This window comes from Bos grunniens, chromosome 1 (genome assembly GCF_055505025.1).
Source record: "Bos grunniens cultivar Pamir isolate PY7600 chromosome 1, Bosgru_T2T1.0, whole genome shotgun sequence".
NCBI classification, from domain to species: domain Eukaryota; kingdom Metazoa; phylum Chordata; class Mammalia; order Artiodactyla; family Bovidae; genus Bos; species Bos grunniens.
The window spans coordinates 85,031,941-85,053,962 of NC_141165.1; the positions used below are offsets into that span (position 1 = coordinate 85,031,941).

A 22,022-nucleotide genomic window follows, 5' to 3' on the forward strand; every position below is an offset into this window, starting at 1 on the left:
GGAAATGCACCATGACAATGAAGGGATCACACTGGCCGCTCCCTAATCCACCATGTCTGCTTTATCTTCACCAAGAAGATTTTAGCATTAGCAATGGTTGGGTAACAATATTGTATTTCTCTCATTGTAACACGAAGTATACACATCACCTATGTTGTAGTCTATGACAAGGAATTCTGGAACAGAAAGTCTAACCTTTTCAGCAAGTCATTGTCATGGAAAAAAAAAAAGGAACTATTCTAGATTGAAAGACAAGGAACATTGGACTAGATGCTATGCCCAGTCACAAAAAAGATCCTACTTTGTAAAACAGGTTGTAAAAGACATTTTTAGGATAACTGGAGACATCTGAAGTGAGTTACAGACGATATTCAGAAATTACTATTTAGTGTGGAATGACATGATACCTGTAATCTACTTTAGAAACTTTCCCATTTTATTGTTTTCCTCTATTTCTTTGCATTGATCACTGAGGAAGGCTTTCTTCTCTCTCCTTGCTATTCTTTGGAACTCTGCATTCAAGTGGGTATATCTTTCCTTTTCTCCTCTGCTTTTCACTTCTCTTCTTTTCACAGCTATTTCTAAGGCCTCCTCAGACAGCCATTTCACTTTTGAATTTCTTTTCCTTGGGGATGGTCTTGATTCCTGTCTCCTGTACAATGTCACGAACCTCCGTCCATAGTTCATCAGACACTCTGTCTATCAGATCTGTATAGTCATAAGGGATTTGATTTAGGTCATACCTGAATGGTCTAGTGGTTTTCCCTACTTTCTTCAATTTCAGTCTGAATTTGGCAATAAGGAGTTCATGGTCTGAGCCACAGTCAGCTCCCAGTCTTATTTTTGCTGACTATATAGAGCTTCTCCATCTTTGGCTGCAAAGAATATAATCAATCTGATTTCGGTGTTGACCATCTGGTGATGTCCATGTGTAGAGTCTTCTCTTGTTTTGTTAGAAGATGGTGTTTGCTATGACCAGTGCATTCTCTTGGCAAAACTCTATTAGGCTTTGCCTGCTTCATTCTGTACTCCAAGGCCAAATTTGCCTGTTACTCGTTTCTTGAATTCCTACTTTCGCATTCCAGTTCCCTATAAAGAAAAGGACATCTTTTGGGGGTGTTAGTTCTAGAAGGTCTTGTAGGCCTTCAGAGAACTGTTCAGCTTCTTCAGCATTACTGGTTGGGGCATAGACTTGGATTACAGCGATACTGAATGGTTTGCCTTGGAAACGAACAGAGATCATTCTGTCATTTTTGAGACTGCATCCAAGTACTGCATTTCAGACTCTTTTGTTGACTATGATGGCTACTCCATTTCTTCTAAGGGATTCCTGCCCGCAGTAGTAGATATAATGGTCATCTGAGTTAAATTCACCCATTCCAGTCCATTTTAGTTCGCTGATTCCTAGAATGTCGATGTTCACTCATGCCATCTCCTGTTTGACCACTTCTAATTTGCCTTGATTCATGGACCTAACATTCTAGGTTCCTATGCAATATTGCTCTTTACAGCATCTGACCTTGCTTCTATCACCAGTCCTATCCACAACTGGGTGTTGTTTTAGCTTTGGCTCCATCCCTTCATTCTTTCTGTAGTTATTTCTCCATGGATCTCCAGTAGCATATTGGAGTGGCACCAGTGGCACCTACTGACCTGGGGAGTTCATCTTTCAGTGTCCTATCTTTTTGCCTTTTCATACTGTTCATGGGGTTCTCAAGGCAAGAATACTGAAGTGGTTTGCCATTCCCTTCTCCAGTGGACCATGTTCTGTCAGCCTTCCTCAGTGGTCAATGCAAAGAAATAGAGGAAAATAACAGAATGGGAAAGACTAGAGATCTCTTCAAGAAAATTAAAGATACCAGAGGAACATTTCATGCAAAGATGGGCTCAATAAAGGACAGAAACGGTAGGGACCTAAAGGAAGCAGAAGATATTAAGAAGAGGTGGCAAGAACACACAAAAGAACTGTACAAAAAAGGACTTCATGACCCAGATAATCATGATGATGTGATCACTCACCTAGAGCCAGACATCCTGGAATGTGAAGTCAAGTGATGCTTAGGAAGCATCACTACGAACAAAGCTAGCAGAGGTGATGGAATTCCAGTGGAGCTATTTCAAATCCTGAAAGATGATGCTGTGAAAGTGCTGCACTCTATATGCCAGCAAATCTGGAAAACTCAGCAGTGGCCACAAGACTGGAAAAGGTCAGTTTTCATTCCAATCCCAAAGAAAGGCAATGCCAAAGAATGTTAAAACTACTGCACAACTGCACTCATCTCACACACTATAAAGTAATGCTTAAAATTCTCCAAGCCAGGCTTCAGCAATACGTGAACCAGAAGTTCAAGCTGGTTTTAGAAAAGGCAGAAGAACCACCAGAGATCAAATTGCCAACATCTGCTGTATCATCAAAAAATCAAGAGAGTTCCAGAAAAACATCTATTTCTGCTTTATTGACTATGGCCAAAGCCTTTGACTCTGTGGATCACCATAAACTGTGGAAAATTCTTCAAGAGATGGGAAGACCAGACCACCTGACCTGCCTCTTGAGAAACCTATATGCAGGTCAGGAAGCAACAGATAGAACTGGACATGGAACAACAGACTGGTTCCAAATAGGAAAAGAAGTACCCCAAGGCTGTATATTGTCACCCTGCTTATTTAACTTATATGCAGAGTACATCATGAGAAACGCTGGGCTGGAAGAAGCACAAGCTGGAATCAAGATTGCCGGGAGAAATATCAATAACCTCAGATATGCAGATGACACCACCCTTATGGCAGGAAGTGAAGAGGAACTAAAAACCCTCTTGATGAAAGTGAAAGTGGAGAGTGAAAAAGTTGGCTTAAAGCTCAATATTCAGAAAACTAAGATCATGGCATCTGGTCCAATCACTTCATGGCAAATAGATGAGGAAACAGGGGAAACAGTGGCAGACCTTACTTCTGGGGGCTCCAAAATCACTGCAGATGGTGACTGTAGCCATGAAATTAAAAGACGCTTACTCCTTGGAAGGAAAGTTATGACCAACCCAGACAGCATATTGGAGAAGGCAATGGCAACCCACTCCAGTACTCTTGCCTGGAAAATCCCATGGACGGAGGAGCCTGGTGGGCTGCAGTCCATGGGGTCGCTAGGAGTCAGACACGACTGAGCGACTTCACTTTCACTTTCATGCATTGGAGAAGGAAATGGCAACCCACTCCAGTGTTCTTGCCTGGAGAATGACAGGGACGGGGGAGCTTGGTGGTCTGCCATCTCTGGGGTTGCACAGAGTCGGACACAACTGAAGCGACTTAGCAGCAGCAGACAGCATATTAAAAAGCAGAGACATTACTTTGCCAACAAAGATCCGTCTAGTCAAGGCTATGGTTTTTCCGGTGGTCATGTATGGATGTGAGAGTTGGACCATTAGGAAAGCTGAGCACCGAAGAATTGATGCTTTTGAACTGTGGTGTTGGAGAAGACTCTTGAGAGTCCCTTGGACTGCAAGGAGATCCAACCAGTCCATCCTAAAGGAGATCAGTCCTAGGTGTTCATTGGAGGGACTGATGCTAAAGCTGAAACTCCAATACTTTGGCACCTGATGCAAAGAGCTGACTCTTTTGGAAAGACCCTGTTGCTGGGAAAGATTGAGGGCAGGAGGAGAAGGGGATGACAGAGGATAAGATGGTTGGATGGCATCACCGAATCAATGGACTTGGGTTTGGGTGGACTCCGGGAGTTGGTCATGAACAGGGAGGCCTGGCGCGCTGCTATTCATGGGGTCGCAAAGAGTCAGACATGACTAAGTGACTGAACTGAAATGAACTTAAGAAACTCATGGTTTTTTAATTTAAAAAAACAAAAAACATTTATCCATAAGAATATGGATAACAGAAAAGAAAATAAGGGCAACAAAATTCAGGGAGCTGCAAAGTGGCTGGATGAATTGTAACAGAGTAGACCAAGGCAAAATCTAAGGAAATTTTAAGAAAAATCTAAGAGTTCATCAATTTACATCACATAAAAGACAAAAGGCTCAAGGATTTGTACCAGTTAATCTTGGAAGTGGGGATGAAAATAGGAGAAATTATTAAGAAAAAGTTAGATCAGAGGTCCCGTCCCCAATGCTGCCATTAGTGAACTGTTCTCTACAAAGACATACAAATGACAAGAGGTTCATTCACTGAGAAAGAAAACAGAAAGTTACTAGATGGCATTTACCTAAAAGGAGGTAAGCACAGGATTAAATGAACGTATATATAACTGAATGCTGGGTTCCCCAGGAATTAACTCCCAGCCAGTCCTTTACCTCTACACAGGAGAACAGTGAGTCTTCTCTGGGGAATCTTAGCTGAAAAGATTCCAAAGATCCTAACTCGAATTGTTCCTCAACAAATGGTCCACACTTTAGTGAACCTCACCGTCAACAAAGTCCTATGTTCTTACAGCAAATGCAACCAGGCACAGATAACAAGATAGCCAAGGAAAGCCCCTAATAAAATGGTTCTCAACACTGCTTGAACAGAGAAATCACTTATTAGTAGAAAGCTTTTAAAAATATTGATGCCTGGGCCCCAACTCCAATCAACTGTTCTGGGGTGGTACCTAAGCACTGGGATTTTTTAAAACTTCCTGTATTATTATACTGTGCAGTCACAATTAAGAAACACAAATCTAATACTGCATGCATGAAAAAAGAACAGGTTTATGTATATAAACATTCAGTAAACAAAAAGAAACTCTTCAAAATTAAATATGCACTAGCACAACTGGAATATTCAATAGAAGGTTTGGAAGACTAACTGGTAAAATCTCCCAGATTGCAGAGCCAAAAAAAAAACACACATACACACAAAAAAGAAATCATAAGACCAGTCCAAAAATTTCAGAAAAAGAAAACAAAGAAATTGGAGAGGAGGAATATTAAAGATTGGTGACAAGAAAGACTCCAACAGCAACTCTGGAAACAAGAAAACACTGCCATTAAAATTCTTAAGAATAATCACTACCAACCTAAAAATTCCACACTTAACCAAACTAAAAATGTGAGGATAGAATAAAGACATTTTTCATTTCTTAGGACTCACTCATGGCCTTGCTCAAAAGAGTCTGTAAACTTACTGGGTAGCTAACACCAGACTACAACGCCAGACTCTATATTCAGCTTATCTTCTCCAGGGAGATTTCAACTAAAAAATATGAGCTTTCCTTTTTTTTTGCTTTTCACCCAGTTTTAGTGTTTACCTTTCACATTCACTGTTTTATTAGATTAATAAAATATTTGAGGAAAAATACTTGCATCAGAATACCTGAGACACATATTCAAATACTGGATTAAACATACACTGAAATATTGGAATTAAAAGAAAAGTCAAGAGAAATAAACAAGAAACTAAATGTATAATTTAAAAATCAAACCCATTTCAATACAAAAAAATCATCCTCCATAAAAAAAGAATGTTATAATCATGCAATGTTGCAATTAAAATTAAAAACTTTGGCAAAATATCACTTTGTATTGCAGTACTGTTTACTAACCTCTGATTCATCACCCTTCTCTCTGTAAGCAGTAGCAATACTGGTCTGAACAGCCTTAATCCATGCCTGGCGCAGCTTTTCAGAATCCGCCTGAAGCATACAACTTCTAAAAGGAAATAACATTGTTTTCTCAGACACTAAATTAACCCAAAAAATAAGGTTTATTTTTTATTAACTTTGCTATATAATAATTTTCTAATAAAAAATACTGTGTTGAAAGGTTTTATTTCACTAAATTTAGGTTGTATGTTCATAAAGAAATCAAGAAGTCAATGAAATAAATTATCTACTGAAAACAAATCACCTATTCTGTGTATTAAAAAAACAAACTTTAAATTTGCCACATAAAATAACATTAATATTTTTCATTGGGTAGACATATGAAATAATAAGTTATCAAAGAAATTTACCTGATATATGACTTTAGCTCATTACCATGACAGTTAAAATGTTTCCATATAGCCATAGTAATCATCAGAATTTAAGGACTATGCTACTGCGTAAAAGTTACATAAATATCTGACTTGTTGTAACCATTAATATGTGTGTAATCATTCATAATTCAAATTTAATTTGAGAACACTTTTTTCCCCTTTAGCTCTTACAGTCACAACTGTAACAAATCTTTCTGTATTCTGGAAAGTTCTTTAAGACAAGCTGTAGAAACACAAAAACAACTCTCAAATTCTTTGGAACCGCTCACTTTGTTGGAGAGACCACCTCAAAGCAGAATCGCCGTTCTATGTCCTCACAGTGTTTCACTGTGCAGAGCCTGAGGTCCTCCACCACCACAGTGGGGTTATCCTACAACAAGGAAACAAACTCCCATATTTATCAACCTAGGCTTTAAATGTCACTACCTATGAAAACATACTAAAAACAGTACTTGAAATAAATGGTCTAATTTTAAAGGTTTATATTTATCTTATTTTAGATCAGAAATAGGAGTTATCAATATAGATATAACTAATTCTGTATAAAGGTAATTATGTCCTGTTAATTTTATCTGCCTCATAAAATTGCTATATAAGAATTCAATGAAATAGTTCATATAAACTTAGTCCAACACTTCATAGTTAATTAGCAGGTGCTCAATAAATGTTAGCTTCCTGTTAATTTTCTTCCATTTTCTTTCAAATCGATTTTTCTCCTGATCCCCTCACATATAATAAAAGCCACTCTCCTCCAAAAAAGAAGCCTTTCATGAGTCTAGTTTTAATAACTGAAAGAAAAATAAAAAGCTTATACATGCTTCTTAAAATATCTAAGAAAATGAGAATTTTTAAAATCATTTTTTAGTACTTAATAAAATTAAAAACTCAAAACCAAGCTTATCTGGGTAGAAAAAAACATAAACTGAATAGTTAAAGAATTTGTATGGAATAAACCTGCTACCATAGAACCTAGCAAGTAAAATCTCACATTGTGTCATCTCAAGAGCAAAGTAGGTGGGTATTTGAAATTTACAGCTGAACATATTATTCATAAAGGTTAATTAGGTAAAAATCAAATCATTAATTAATAGTTCTTTTCTCTAATTATCTTTAACATTATCAAATCACATATAATCTCATCATACCTTTCCATTAAATGAAAATACCTCACTCAAAATCAGGCTCAAGAAAACAAAAACATAAAAATAATATTAACAAATTTAGAAGTTTCTATTTAAATTAATTCAAGCTTATATTTTAATGTAATTGTTAACCCTTCTCTATTATCACTTTTGGCCCTAAAGTGATATTTCTTAAACACAACCTTTCCTTTAGCACCAAAACAGTATTAGGGAATTCCTGTCTCACAAATGGACAAAGAAGCATGTGAAGAAATAAAAGTAGTAATCCTGAAATACAGAACAATCCATCTCAAAGATAGGAATTAAGAATTCAGGATATCAGACAATACTGATACTTTCCACTCCTGAGTCGTTTTATACATATCCAAACATAAAACAAATGATAATTTTGCACACATACATATTTATGAACTTGCTATACCAATAAAAACTGAAGTGGAGGATTCAATGGGTTTTCACTTAATTACTTAATAAAACACCTACCTTAAACTTTTTCTGGTAAACCAACTGATTATTCTGTATTGAAAACCAGCGTCTAAATAAATATAAAACAGATTACATTTTCACAAACATAATTTATTTCAGTTGTTGTCAGAAACAAAATATTTGAGAAAGTACTAGAAAATCAGTTTATAGTAATTAAGTTTTTAGAAGAGCATTGTTTTATTTTGCTTTATATAAACTGATGTCAATGAGATAATTACTGAAACTAAAATTTTCAGGCAATTTTAAAACCACAGAATAAGAAAATAAAACTACCATATTTTTTATTCATTTTTATGTCAGAAATTTATACCCTAACAAAAGTTGTTATACTTTGTGCCATTACCAATAATAATTTTTTAAAAATTAAAAATTTAGCTTTGTGAGCATCCCCAAAAATAACTAAAGCTTTCCCCCAAAATAATTTGCTTGTTATAAAGTAGAAATAAATTTATATTATAAATAAGACTATTTATTTGTATACAATAAAAGACTGAAACAAATGGTGCTTTGTTTTCAACCTTTCTGCACCCCATTCAACAAGCATTTGATCTGTAAAGCAAACATCCTTTTAGAAATGATATCAAATAGGAGATTGTCGCCAATTCACTTGGCCTTACTTTCATATAAAATACTTCTTAGCAGAAAAGTCAAAGTTATTACTAAAAATGAGTCACCCAATTATTTATATTGTTCTGCTCATTACTGTAAATTAATTGGCATTTTACTTGCAATCTTCTTTAGAAGAAAAAACTAACCTGTGTATGGCATATTTACTAATTCTAATTTATTAAAACAATAAAAGACCTGAAGACTCAAAAAAAAAAAAAAATTCACAGCCAAAAGCCATTCATAAAAGGAAGCAAAAATTCTCATCAAGCATGAAAGGTAAAACAATATTTGAGTCATTATTTTAAAATTAGTTACATGTGAGATGATTTCTATTGTAAACATTAGTTATTAATCTATTAGCAGATAGAGATTCTACCTTTTCATTGATACTAATACAAAGCACTAAAAATTGTATTTAGACATGTTTAGAACTTCTATTTCAAAAAATTTAAGTTAATTCTCCAAGGCTGAGAAAATGATTAGATGCTTTTCTATTTTTAAGCTAGACAGATTGTTAGGTTTTCTTGCTATTTAAAAAGGCATTCACCTTTACCATTAAAATACAGATCTGTTAAACAAGCATCTAGGTAAAAACCAAGTAGGTTGCCTCTAAACGCAAATCATCAAGAGATGGGCTAGAAAAGGAAGAACTTCTGGGTCTCTTTGTTCTGGGACACATGGTTGGTTAGAAATGTTAAAGGAAATACCTCCAAACAAACAAAATGGTGCAGCCCTGCCACATGGGATGACATGCAATGGAAACAATCTCTGATATTGATTAAAGTATTAATTAAAAAATCATTTGAAATAAACTATATTAATAAAAATTCTTACGTTTTATATATAGTAATACTATATAATTTGATGAAAAACTACGAAGAATTTCACTGAACAATGGAAAAACATCCAGGTAAACTTTTCATGCTTCTGAGGTCATCAGAAAGTAAATTTCTTTTGACCTGCTGAATCTTAGAACAATAGCCTCTAAACATAAAAACAAAATACTAGATAAAAACTTATGGTTTTTATGTTAGATTCTGTTTGATTATTAACTTTATAGATCATTTATATTTCTGAAACTTAGTTCCCCTGCCATTTATCTGCTTATGAGGAACTTTCTCACATCACCAATTTTTGTTTATATTATAAATTCAAGACACTTTGAATTCATCTTAATTTGATATTTCCTAAGTGAAAAAAATCACAACTATCCCGGGTAGAAAAAAATTTTAATTGCCAAACTCAGTATGTCTTATGGTACTATCTCCCCTCCTCTACCATTAAAAAAAAAAAAGCTAACTCTACTCATTTATATTGATCAAGACTTTAATCAGGTGAGCAAAATAAAATATAATCTTTGCTCCTATAGAATAACTCTAGTTATTATTAAGACCTCCAATAAAGGGAAAAATATTCACAATCTACAGGATATGGAAAAATATTTAATATTTCAAGCTCACGCCACTTGCAATTTGAAGATACTTTAAAAGGTAATTAAATAATAAAAAAGACATATGTTGGAAAGCATTATGCTGACAACTATACTATATTCTACAAGATTCATAAACTGACCAAAAAGCCAAAATATAAGTATTCAAAAGCGAAATTTTTTTGGTTTTAAGAAAACTAAGACACCAATTTATATCTATCTCAAATTGAGACAACTCAATAAAAATTTTAGACCAAAATTATACATTCATAAACAAATATTAGTTTTTAAATATCAATGAGAGCTTCTATATGACAAAATTGGGGAGGGAATACATCAAAAAATAAATCAAGTATCTTTTATAATTTTTGAACACTAGTCCCAGGACTTACTTAAAATCAAGAACATGGGTAAAAGCAAAACTTTTAAATCTTTATCACTCTTTATCTTTAAAAGTAGAAGCTTTATCACTAAAATCATACAAATGATAGGTTCATGTGCAGATTCATATAGGTGCCAAATAGTGAACATTTAATAACATTGAAAGCTTGAATATATATATGTTCCTTTATTTAAAATTCAATTTAATTTTCACAAGGAAAAAGACCAAAGTGGTAAAACAAACAAAAAAGCTAGGAATTGGCAATGTTTCCTTTAAACATAATTAATAAGGTGATTACCAAAGAGACTAATACCTAATTACCATTTCAAAAATTTAAAAAGCATTTACTAGCTCATTTCCCCTAAAATATACATACCTACGTGTGTGTGTGTACACATACACACATATATACATACTCGTAGTACTTGTATTACTGAAGTTATGTCTTCTTTGGACAACTATTTACACATCAAATGTTCCTTTCCAGATTAAAACAAATTGAGGATGTAAGCAATGAAAAGGTATAATTCTGTTCCTCAAATAAGATATTTACATTTTCTTCTCAGTTTAAAACATAAAGAGACTTTATATCCATTGCAAGTAATCCAACTGAAATGCAGGTTAATTATGAGCTTTCTCGTGCCAAAGAGGAAGTTGGAGTAAGGCAGGGGTGAGGGGAAGGAAGCCATTTGGTACCTGATATGATCGGGCTTTTTCCTGTCATGTGAAAAAATGGGGCAGGATTAAAACATAAGGGAAAGGTGGTAAAAGAATGAAAACGCAAATGTGCAAAATAAGCAAAGGACTAGCATGATATGAAAATAAAGCAAGAATTAAAGGAACCAGCTTAAGCTCATAACCTAACAAAAGAATCAAAAATATCTGTTGCATTTTGCTGATATTTTATATATATATAAATATGCATTTATACAACTAATTCCAACTCTTAGGAATCTGAAAGGCTAATATTTTACAAATATTCAAAATATTCTTCAAAGCATTATGGCAGAGAAAATTCTGTACAGTCTACGATTCTTGAGAATAGTCGCACACTCTACTATTATTGGGAGTTATCTACCTCTATGGTTTTAGCTCTAAAATACAAATAATACCTTTCTTCATCTTAAAAAATTAAAGGAAACAATCACTACAGCTATGTCTACATAAACCTGAAACAAATGAGAACATTTCAACATGAAAAGCTCCTCCCACCGGCTCACCCTCTTTTCATCAAATGACAGCAGACACTCTAAGGCCACACGTAAGTAGAGTCTATCTTTAATCTAAGTATACACTTCTTACTTGTATCTGTACTAGAAACAGAATACTTTGCTTTAAGATACTGTATAATGAATGCACTTTATGCTTTTAGCTACATTTTCCAGTTTAACAAAGACTGAGCATAGTGTTAATTATTCCACTTCCTTATTAGTTTTAACAGTTCAGTACTAAATACTGCTAATATTTAATTATTTTTATTGTTCCTTCATACTTTCTAAATTTATCATGAAAAGCAAAAGAGAAATATAGGTATTAATAATCCATCTAGCTCTGACTTGAGCTTGAAATGAAGTTGCGACACTGAGAAGATGGCCTGGAAAGACTATTTTATAGATATAACATCTTCAAAAAATATATATTACAGACATTAAAAAATCTTAAGAGACACTACAAATTAGAAATCTGAAACCAACCAGAAACAAGCTCAACAATTCACATAAGACATAAAATGTTTCACATCTTACACCATTTCATTCATACCACATAACAATACCATCTCTTTGGTTAAATTTCAGATTATAGAATGACGCTTTCAAAATATACTTAGATTTAATGAAATACAGCATCAAGTTTTAAAACTAACTGGAAATTCCTAGTCAAATTCACATTTCTCTCAGGAAGATCTTTTTTAAAAGCTGACTCTGAAATATGTGTGCTTCTATTCCATAAAGCTATAGACAATAGGAAATTTGTCAACACTGAAACCTCTCAGAGTGACTACAAGAAAGTATGTTTCCTAAAACTAATCCACAAACAATCTTTAAAAAAAAAAAAGTGGGCAGAAAAAAATCTGTACGCTTGAACAGTTGAATTCCTGAGTTTTTGTAGTTAAGGCACAAATATCACAAATACACAGTCTTTTATTCAGAGGGTAATAAAATATATTAAATTAAGCTGGACAGAGAACTAACTAGACAAGTAGGAAAGAGTCTGAGATCATATATAGGTAAAAGGAAAATATCTGCAAATATTTCCTGAGACTAGATTTTTGGTAACCTCATACAAAAAAAAATTTAGATACATTCCAAATTTTTAAAATTGAAAAGCAGAAGGGAATTCTAAGTAACATTTAAGAGACTTCTCTTTCTTCTCCCTTTTATAGTTATTCACCTATAACCTATAAAATACTTAAGACTTTTGTTAAAAGGTTTTTGACTTCTGTCTTTGAAAAGAGTTTTATATGTTTATATGCTACATTACTTACAAGTCTGCTTTTAATTAGTGTTTTCATCAAAATAGTCTTTAAAGGTATATGAAAATGAATAACTTGCTATCTATAATTTATTCCTAATAATGCAAATGCATTAGGGAAGTTTTTAAAAATAGTTTTTAAACTATTTTTGTTGTTGTTTTTACCAAAGCTGTATCTTATCTTATGAAAATACAGATTGTTTGGAATTTTCATAGCAAGTTTCCTAAAACGCCAGGTTCTGAGCCTCAATTTTGTCACAAACCAAGTATGTGACCTTGAATGAGCAAACATGTCCCTGCACTTCCATCTTCTTTACTAAATATCAGGGTGTTAACTACAATCTATGATTTTAATCAATAACTGCTATCCTACCATATAGAAATGGCATCTCCTTTAAAAGGTGGCCTCATTTTCAAAGTTATTATCATTCTTACTTGGCAAATGATAGGTAACATATCTGCAATTGAGAATTTAATAGCTATTCTCTACTTAATTTTAATTATGGTTTAATGTCTATGCCAATTAATAAAATTCATGAAACATATAAGAACAAAAAGATACATGCCTGAATCAATTAATTTTCTTCTGTTGTCCTAAATGGGAATGTAATTTTCCACGAAATTTGTGGGAAAATGTGCTTCATTTTGAAGTCTGTGAGCATTTCTGATTAAGAGTACTCCATGGAAGTTCATTTAATTTCTTCTTAACACAATGGTATGGTTTTTATGGATTTATTGTATTTTCACTGTGTTAAATTTTAAGAAGGTTGTTTTGAAATCTGAAGGTTAAAATTCAATTCTAACATTACACCTCATGAAATTGTACTGGTTGAAAACTCTTTATTAAAAAAATTTGACAATCACACTATTTCTTCTATTAATTTCCTACTGTGGCCAGGGAAATTTGCCAGGAAAGGCTTAAAAGATTACTGGCTTAATTTTTACAGTTTAGAAAACAAAATTTCAATTTTACATTTTTACTTTACAATCGTTAAAACCTTCTTTCTTAATTAGGCCATCTGAGTAGATCCTCCTATATTCATGCATTACTTTTAAAGTCCTACATCACTCAAAGAAACTTAATATCAAATACAATCACCATTCTTTCCCATTTATATTCATTCTCAGGTAAAGAAAAATTACTTCAAATACAACACACCATGTCCCATTTAAACATCTGACAATATCAAATGATAAAGAGATACTCAATGACATTGACACTAAATTGATACAAATAACATTGATACAGTGATACTAAAATGACATTTGAAAATATCAGTAAATATTTTTTGTATATAACCTCATCACCAAGAACTCAAAATAAGTGCACTGAGAATCCGTGTCAATATTTTGAATATTCAAGCATAATGGTTTTCAGTTAAATTAATAAAAATGTATACCAAATTAAACTTACCAAGAAAATTCTATTTATTTTGCTAATGTCCACTTTTTTAAAAAAGAAAACAATCTTCTCTATCATTAAGTGAATTCATATCCTGTTCAAGTAGCAAATAAAATATACACATTCAACCAATAATATAATAGTAATTAAATCAATCAACCAGAATCTGATACTATTCTCAAGTATTACAAAATAATTCTTTTTTTTCCACTAAGGAGTTATCCTTGAATAAAAGACTAATCACTGCTATTCAGAAAGATGATCCCGAGACAATCACTCTTTCCTTTTGCCTTCATGTCTGAAATGATTTCACTTTATTAATACATGAGAAATATAATAAAATATTTTACACATTCATTTTAAAGATATTTACTTTATCAACATTTATTTTTAAAAATCAGTTTAGAAAAAAATATTTTTCAGTAGGCATCAAGTTAACAAAAAAGGAGCACCAGCTACCACATACACTTCACATATAAAACTCATCCCATATTCTAAAAAGCCTGGTTAAAGTTATTGAACAGATCTAAAAACCAGGATCACCTCACTTAAAGATTCACAAGCCAAAATTAAGTAAATATGTACATAAACACACATATAAAGGAGGAACCCAAAAAAGGAAAAACAGCCCACTTGTCTTATTCACCCATTATACTCAATATATAACTTGCAATCAGATCTATTTCATAACAAATATCAGAGGAAGCTCACATTTAAAAACTTATTCATTGTAGTAACCTAGTCATTACAAACCAAGCATTATAAAAATTCTCCTTGCTTCCCAATTTAAACTTTGCTTAAATTTTAGAATTTAGATTTGCTAGTGTTATTTTTCACTTGCTTCTTAAGGCCTTACTCCTAGAGGGGCAACTTATCTCCAATACACATAGTTCAGAAAAGTTACTAGGGACTGTGAATTTAGAGAATTATGAAGGAAAGAGTCACTAAACCATAGAGAAAGTCAGAAAACTGAGGATATGGAAAGAGCAAGACCAGTGTTTGAAATATATTACCTGTTCCAAGTTTTGAAGGCATTGCTGGCACGTTTGAACAGATAACCTTCCATAACAATGCCATTTGCAGCATCTACGTTATATTCTAGCTTAGAATCATCATTGGAGAAATCCTAAACAAAATAACACATTAAAAAGTTTGTATGGTTTTTACTGATTTCCCTAGACAAATCTATCCTAGAGAAACAGCTCAAACAGCAGAAAAGCATTGTATTAGGATAGTTAGATCAACAACATTCCTAAGTGGAGACCTAAATGTTCAGTAACAGAAGAATGCTTCAACATATTAACATATTGTAATTCAGTGGACTATTATGCAATAACACAAACGATTATACAGAATACACATTAAAAGAGAAAAGCAAATATAAAAATTTTATAAATTATATAACCTGGATAAATAAATTGTACACACTGTGATTAAAAGAACAAAATAATATGTATAAAAATAGACAAAGGGAACAACATGATATTCTATGCGTGTTGTTTTAAATGTTTTCATTTAATCCCAATATTGATGTGTCTGCTAACAATTTTTTAAAGGAATATATGTATTTCTACTTGGGATTAGTTAAATCTACCACTATTTTCTAAATATATTACTATTATGGTAGTTTTATATTGTTATAGTGTTATACTGTTTTTGGTAGAAACAATAACTCCACTATTTGGGGGTTCAAAAAAAGAAATACAAAAAGTTTATTTTTGCAAAGAAGAAGTACCACAGTGTGAAGTACGCATTCCTAGCTCACTTTTTTATAAGGATTATAAAATCACTCATAGTCATCTTCAATCATCTAACCATTCTAGTTTTCACTTGAATGCAATTCAAACTTTCAGTTTTCCTCCAAGGAGCCACTAAATTTTAAAATCAGAAATTCTATATTTAAAATATTTCCTGGTGACTTTCCAAAGTAATTTCAACAAAACTGAAAAATCATTGTGATCTCCAAATTGAAAACTCTAAAAATCAGTTTTGAAACTTCAAAATTACTTCTGGACCAATAAGCAAAATTAGAATGCTATACTATTAGAGAGGAGTAGACTTCCATCTTGAGAAAGATTTTGGTAGAGACTGGATGACCATCTGCCAAGAATGTTGGAATGCAGGGGCTCTGCACTGGAGGAGAAGCAGAGTGATAATCACCTACTGCTGCTGCTGCTAAGTCACTTCAGTCGTGTCTGACTCTGTGCGACACCATAGACCGAAGCCCACCAGGCTCCCCCATCCCTGGGATTCTCCATGCAAGAACACTGGAGTGGGTTGCCATTTCCTTCTCCAGTGCATGAAGGTGAAAAGTGAAAGTGAAGTCACTCAGTCGTGTCCGACTCTTAGTGACCCCATGGACTGCAGCCCACCAGGCTCCTTGGTCCATGGGATTTTCCAGGCAAGAGTACTGGAGTGGGGTGCCATTGCCTTCTCCGGATAATCACCTAAGAGCTTTCTAAATCTGAGAGTCCATGATGATGGGAAAAGGAGCTAGGCACATTTCAGAATTACACACAAACACTGTTGATATATCTCAAAACTTAATCGTGAAGGACATGATCATCCAAAATAATCAAATGAAATAATCTGTAAATGAACTGCTACATTTCTTTCTGCTTTTACTTTGGGGGAAAAAAATCAGGGAAATTTTAATTCCTTCATTTAAAATTTATTTGGAGCTATAATTTATTTAATTATGCTGACAAAATTAAATCAGCAATAGATATAATCGAGTTTGGCAACATTCCAAAGATTTCTTTGTAACATCAGTAGCTTGTCTTATCAGGAGAACTTGAAGCTTTGGTGCGGAGCCCAAGGAATATAAGTCAAGACAATGAAGGGACTCAAATGAGATTTTCCCTTTTGAAATTGCAAGCAAGACAAGAAGGACCACTATAAGCACTTTGATTCAGGATTATTTTGAAAGTCCTAGCCAGCAAGATAAACCAAAAGGAAAGGATTATTTGCAGACGATGTGACTGTACACATCCAAAAGAATTCAAAGGTATATTAGTGGTAGTAGTAAAGAGAGCTTAAAAAGACTATTACTGGTTTAAAAATCAACACACAAATATCAAATTTTATTCTAATAGACAACCAAAGTAAACAGTGAGAAAATATATTTTTAAAGGATAACATTTACAATAACATTTCCAATACAAGTATCTAGAAATACACCTACCAAAAGATAAAGAAAACGATGAAATTTTGTGAAGGATGTTTAAAAAAATGAATGAACAGAGAAATACTCAAGGCTCATGAACTGGAAGACATTTAAAATAAAGATATTAATTCTTCCCCAAATTCATTCACAGATCCAATGCAAAGCTATTTTTATGAAACCTGAAAAGCTGCTGTATTTATATGGAAATACAGAACGTTAGCAATTTACTTTTTAAGAAGGGAAGGTAGGAGGCTTTGCTTTGTCAGATTATCAAGATACGTTGTAAAGCTAAAATAATTAAGATAGCATGGTATTGGTATAATTAAGACAAAAAGACCAATGAAACAGAATAGAGTCTGAAACAGACCTCACATGTATGGAAATGTCCTACATAAAAGAGTATACAACACTGAGTAGTTGGGGAAAAACAAACTTTTTAATAACTGAATCTAGATCATTTAGCTGGAGAAGGCAATGGCACCCCACTCCAGCACTCTTGCCTGGAAAATCCCATGGATGGAGGAGCCTGGTGGGCCACAGTCCATGGGGTCGCTAAGAGTCAGACAAGACTCAGCGACTTCACTTTGCATTGAAGAAGGAAATGGCAACCCACTCCAGTGTTCTTGCCTGGAGAATCCCAGGGACAGGGGAGCCTTGTGGGCTGCCGTCTATGGGGTCTCACGGAGTCGGACACGACTGAAGTGACTTAGCAGCAGCAGCAAATCATTTAGCCACCAATGGGAAAATAAAAGGAAAGTGGATCTCTACCTCAAACTACACACACACACACACAATCACAGACTGATTAAAGGCCTAGATATAAAAAGCAAAGCTTCCCAGGTGGTGCTAGTGGGAAGAAGAATCCTCCTGCCAAAGACGCAGACTCAAACCCTGGATTGTGAAGAGAGCATGAAAACCCACTGCAGTATTCTTGCCTGGAGATTCCCATGGACAGAAGCCTGGCAGGTTACAGTCCATAGAGTCTCAAAGAGTCAGACACAACTGAAGTGACCTAGCATGCATGCACAAACACAAGATTTTGCAGGAGATACACTGTTGTGATCTTGGGTTGGGAAGGACACAAAAGGCACCTAACAGAAAAGATATTTTTAAAACTATGTGAAAATTTAAAATGTGTATACCCCAAAGTGGGACTAATGTCTAGAATATTTGAGGATACGATCAACAGTTAGTTAGACAACCTGGTGGAAAAATGGGAGAAAGACTAACAGACATTTAACAAGGAAGATATCCAAATGACCAATAAACATCAGAGAAGGTCATTAGTGACTAAAGCATAAATTAAAACCACAAGATGTCCATATCTACCCACCAAAATAGGCAAAAAATTGAAAACTCTCGCAATATGATGAGGTGGCAAGGAGCAATGGGAACTCTCACACAGTTCTGCTTACCAGGAACGGTATAACATTTTGAAAAATAACAGCATTATCTACTAACATGGAACATATACACACACATGCACATACGCTATGATCCAGCAATTTTATTCCTAGGTCTAAATCTATCAGAAATTCGTGCACATATCCAAAAGGCATGTACATGAATGTGCACTGCACCACTGTTTCTTCAACTGATTGATTTCAATTCCAAAAAGTCTAAATAATTACATTAGACATACTTTTCCTTGCTTTTTAGTTTGATTAGGTCTTATCCTTTTTTTACCTGTAATGCAGCCTTGGGTCAGCATTTAAGGGCAAAAAAAAAAGATTAAGTATTCATAATAAGCAAAAACAGCATTACTCTCTTTAAGGAAAACAATAACTGACCACTATTTAAAATCTAATTCATTAATCAGATTTAATAATCTACTACTCTTGGACATTCAGTATGACACTGACATACACTAGGGAAAGGTATTAAAAGATGCATAAGCCTGGTGGACACGACTGAACTGAACTCAACTGAATATTCATTAAATAATCCAGTTTAAACAAATAAACATGCTTCTAAATATCATGACCTCTCATTTCAATTAAAAATGATTGGTCCCAATTCTTAAAAATCTTTCCATAGTAATGTCATTAAAACAAGTTATCCAACCAAAAGTGATTCAACTTTAAACAAAATAAAACATGGAGGCAGTCTTACCTGACTATAACTAGAAGAAATAAATTAAACATTATCTGGTAAAATGTTTACCATTAAACATTACCAAAAAACATTATCATTTACCATTAAACATTTACCAAAAAACATTATCTTCCCCTTTTTAAAAAATGCTTCTCTTTGAGTATTAACAACACATCACCAAAAAAAATCTAACTTTTATTACTGATTTCACTTTCATTTTTTTTTTTTCACTGACATCTTCTATATTAGATCTAGTTTACTGGAATTTTAAATTCTAAATAAACCATAACAAAAGTTGATTTGACTGCTCGATACCAAGAGGATAGATTTCTTAAAGCAATACTAGATGACATCTTTTTTTTTTGTCTTTTTAGAGAGGTTGTGATGGCAGTCCCCCACTACCAAAATTTATGCAGTCATGTTTCCCGCACTTGGGGAAATTGCAGGAGAGGGATGAAAAAGCCTCCCCTTGGGAAAACTACCCTCATAATCGTGGTATTGCTCTGCCAGGTAAGTACAGAAGACATCTTTTCACATATTTTTTACACACATTCAACCGCCGGTTCTATTCTTTTATTTTCAGATGACTACACATACAAAAAAAAACTACACTGACGACTGTATAAAATACCATTATACTGAGTTCCAGGTATATCATATTCAAAGCTTTTAGCACACAGAAATAAAACCTGGTTACATATTTAAATCTTTTTTTAATATTCATTTTTAAATACATATTTTTCAGATATTACTTTACCTAGGCTTAGGTAAGTTAACAAGAAATGCAAGTGAAATTTCAGCATTACTTGAGAGGGTAAGTGTTGCCTTAGAGTGACTGCAGCTGGAAATTCCTAGTAACACACACACACACAGGTGCTTCGGTGTTCTTCAACTTCTGTTCACCTCCACCTACGCTCCATCAACCACTGCTACCTTCCGTACACACATACACACACACACATTTTACAGGGGTTGGTGATATCTTGCGCGCATGCAGGCTAGGTCGCTTTAGTCATGTATGACTCTTTGCGTCCCTATGGACTGTAGCCTGCCAGGCTCCCCTGCCCCTGGAATTCTCCAGGCAAGAATACTAGAGTGGGTTGCCGTGCCCTCCTTCAGGGGATCTTTCTGACCCAGGGATCGAACCCACGTCTCTTGTGTCTCCTGCATTGGCAGGTGGGTTCTTTACCACTTGCTCCACCTGGGAAGCCCTGGTGATATCCTAGCTGAAACTATAAGCAGCATTTTAAACTCTAACTAAGGGCCTTCCTGGCACAGAGCGCGGGCGGCTGCGACGGCGCACAGAGGGCGGCCGAGATGAGCTACCCCACGTCCAAGGTCAGGAGCAGAAGCCGGGAGGACCCCATGACCAAAGGGCGGCGGCCAAGAGGAGTTACCCCACGTCCGAGGTCAGGGGCAACGGCCGAGAGTGCCAGGCTGCGACGGCGCAGAACGGCCGAGAGGAGCTACCCCAGGTCCGAGGTCAGGGCCAGAGGCCGGGAGGAGCTACCCCACGTCCGAGGTCAGGGGCGGACGTGGAAGGAATGATGCTAAAGCTGAAACTCCAGTACTTTGGTCACCTCATGCGAAGAGTTGACTCATTGGAAAAGACTCTGATGCTGGGAGAGATTGGGGGCAGGAGGAGAAGGGGACGACAGAGGATGAGATGGCTGGATGGCATCACTGACTCGATGGATGTGAGTCTGAGTGAACTCCGGGAGTTGGTGATGGACAGGGAGGCCTGGCCTGCTGCGATTCATGGGGTCGCAAAGAGTCCGACACGACTGAGCGACTGAACTGAACACTGAAGGGTCTTCCCAGGTGGCCCGAGTGGTAATGAACCCACTGGCCAATGCAAGAGACCTAAGAGGCGCAGGTTCGATCCCTGGGTCAAGAAGATGCCCTGGAGAAGGAAATGGCAACTCACTCCAGTATTCTAGTCTGGAGAATTCCATGGACAGAAGAGCCTGGCAAGCTACAGTCCATAGGGTCGAAAAGAGTTGTACACAGCTGAAGTGACTTAGCACGCAAGGGCCACCTTTAAATCAGTTAAGGCCCTAAGAGACTGACGTTTTTATAAACTTGTTCAAGAGCATGGCTCTCAAATATTTTGATATAAAAGAATAATAAAATACATACCTCAACACTGGAAAAATATTTTATGCTTTACAAAAAAAGGAGGAATTCATCTATAAATTTAATTATTAAGGCAATTCAAAGGATTTATTTCAATGTGATACCTTGCTGAAACCAATAACCAAAAAATTGTGTAAAAAGGGAATTAATCATCTCTAACTTCTCCCCTCAAGTACCTTTTGTTGAATGGTGGAATGTTTTTGCTCCATTTCTCTTTTCTCCTTTGCTGCATCTACAACCAGTCGATCCAACTGCAAAAGAAAATAAAGAGTAAATAAGAGAGACTTAAAAGTTGAAAAAGAAAGATACAGTTACTTTTCAAAAATCATATTCCAAATAAGTCAGTCAACTTAGGTTTACCTAAAAAGGCATTTTGGCTACAACCATAAAATGAAAGTTCTTTTTTTTCTGGTTTCATATCCTCTTTGAGAATGTCTAAAACTCCTCTAGGGAAAATGTTTCTGAGAACAATCACATATCAAGCAATTGTGACAGGTGGCCTTGCCTAGGGTACAACAATGATAACGAGTTCACTCCTTGAATTAAGGAGAATGACTCTAGATTAAGTGGCCAGCTGATACGCTCAGCAATGCTAGCAGTTTCTATCAAAGACAGAAAGAAGATACACTGGTGATTTTTTTTTTCCGCCAAATAGCAAAATCTAGCAGCTAATTTAGTGGGTGCTGGCACTCACAAGTTCAACATAACAGACACTTCCAATCATTCAAAATGCATGATGCTTT

The 22,022-nt window shown here is 34.9% G+C and overlaps 1 protein-coding gene across 4 annotated transcripts in view; it reads right to left on the minus strand.

Moving 5' to 3' along the window:
* Positions 1-22,022, minus strand: part of ACAP2 (ArfGAP with coiled-coil, ankyrin repeat and PH domains 2) — a 176,261-nt gene that overhangs the window by 26,229 nt on the left and 128,010 nt on the right. For 2 of the 4 annotated variants that reach the window (XM_086399284.1, XM_086399265.1), the window contains exons 9-14: positions 21,456-21,530; positions 14,897-15,009; positions 10,706-10,726; positions 7,587-7,638; positions 6,231-6,331; positions 5,528-5,633 (exon numbers count right to left, since the gene is read on the minus strand). In XM_086399284.1, coding sequence (XP_086255410.1) covers positions 5,528-5,633; positions 6,231-6,331; positions 7,587-7,638; positions 10,706-10,726; positions 14,897-15,009; positions 21,456-21,530 — 468 coding nt within the window. The remainder of the gene's footprint in view (positions 1-5,527; positions 5,634-6,230; positions 6,332-7,586; positions 7,639-10,705; positions 10,727-14,896; positions 15,010-21,455; positions 21,531-22,022) is intronic. The other 2 variants (XM_086399294.1, XM_086399275.1) reach the window with 1 other exon arrangement.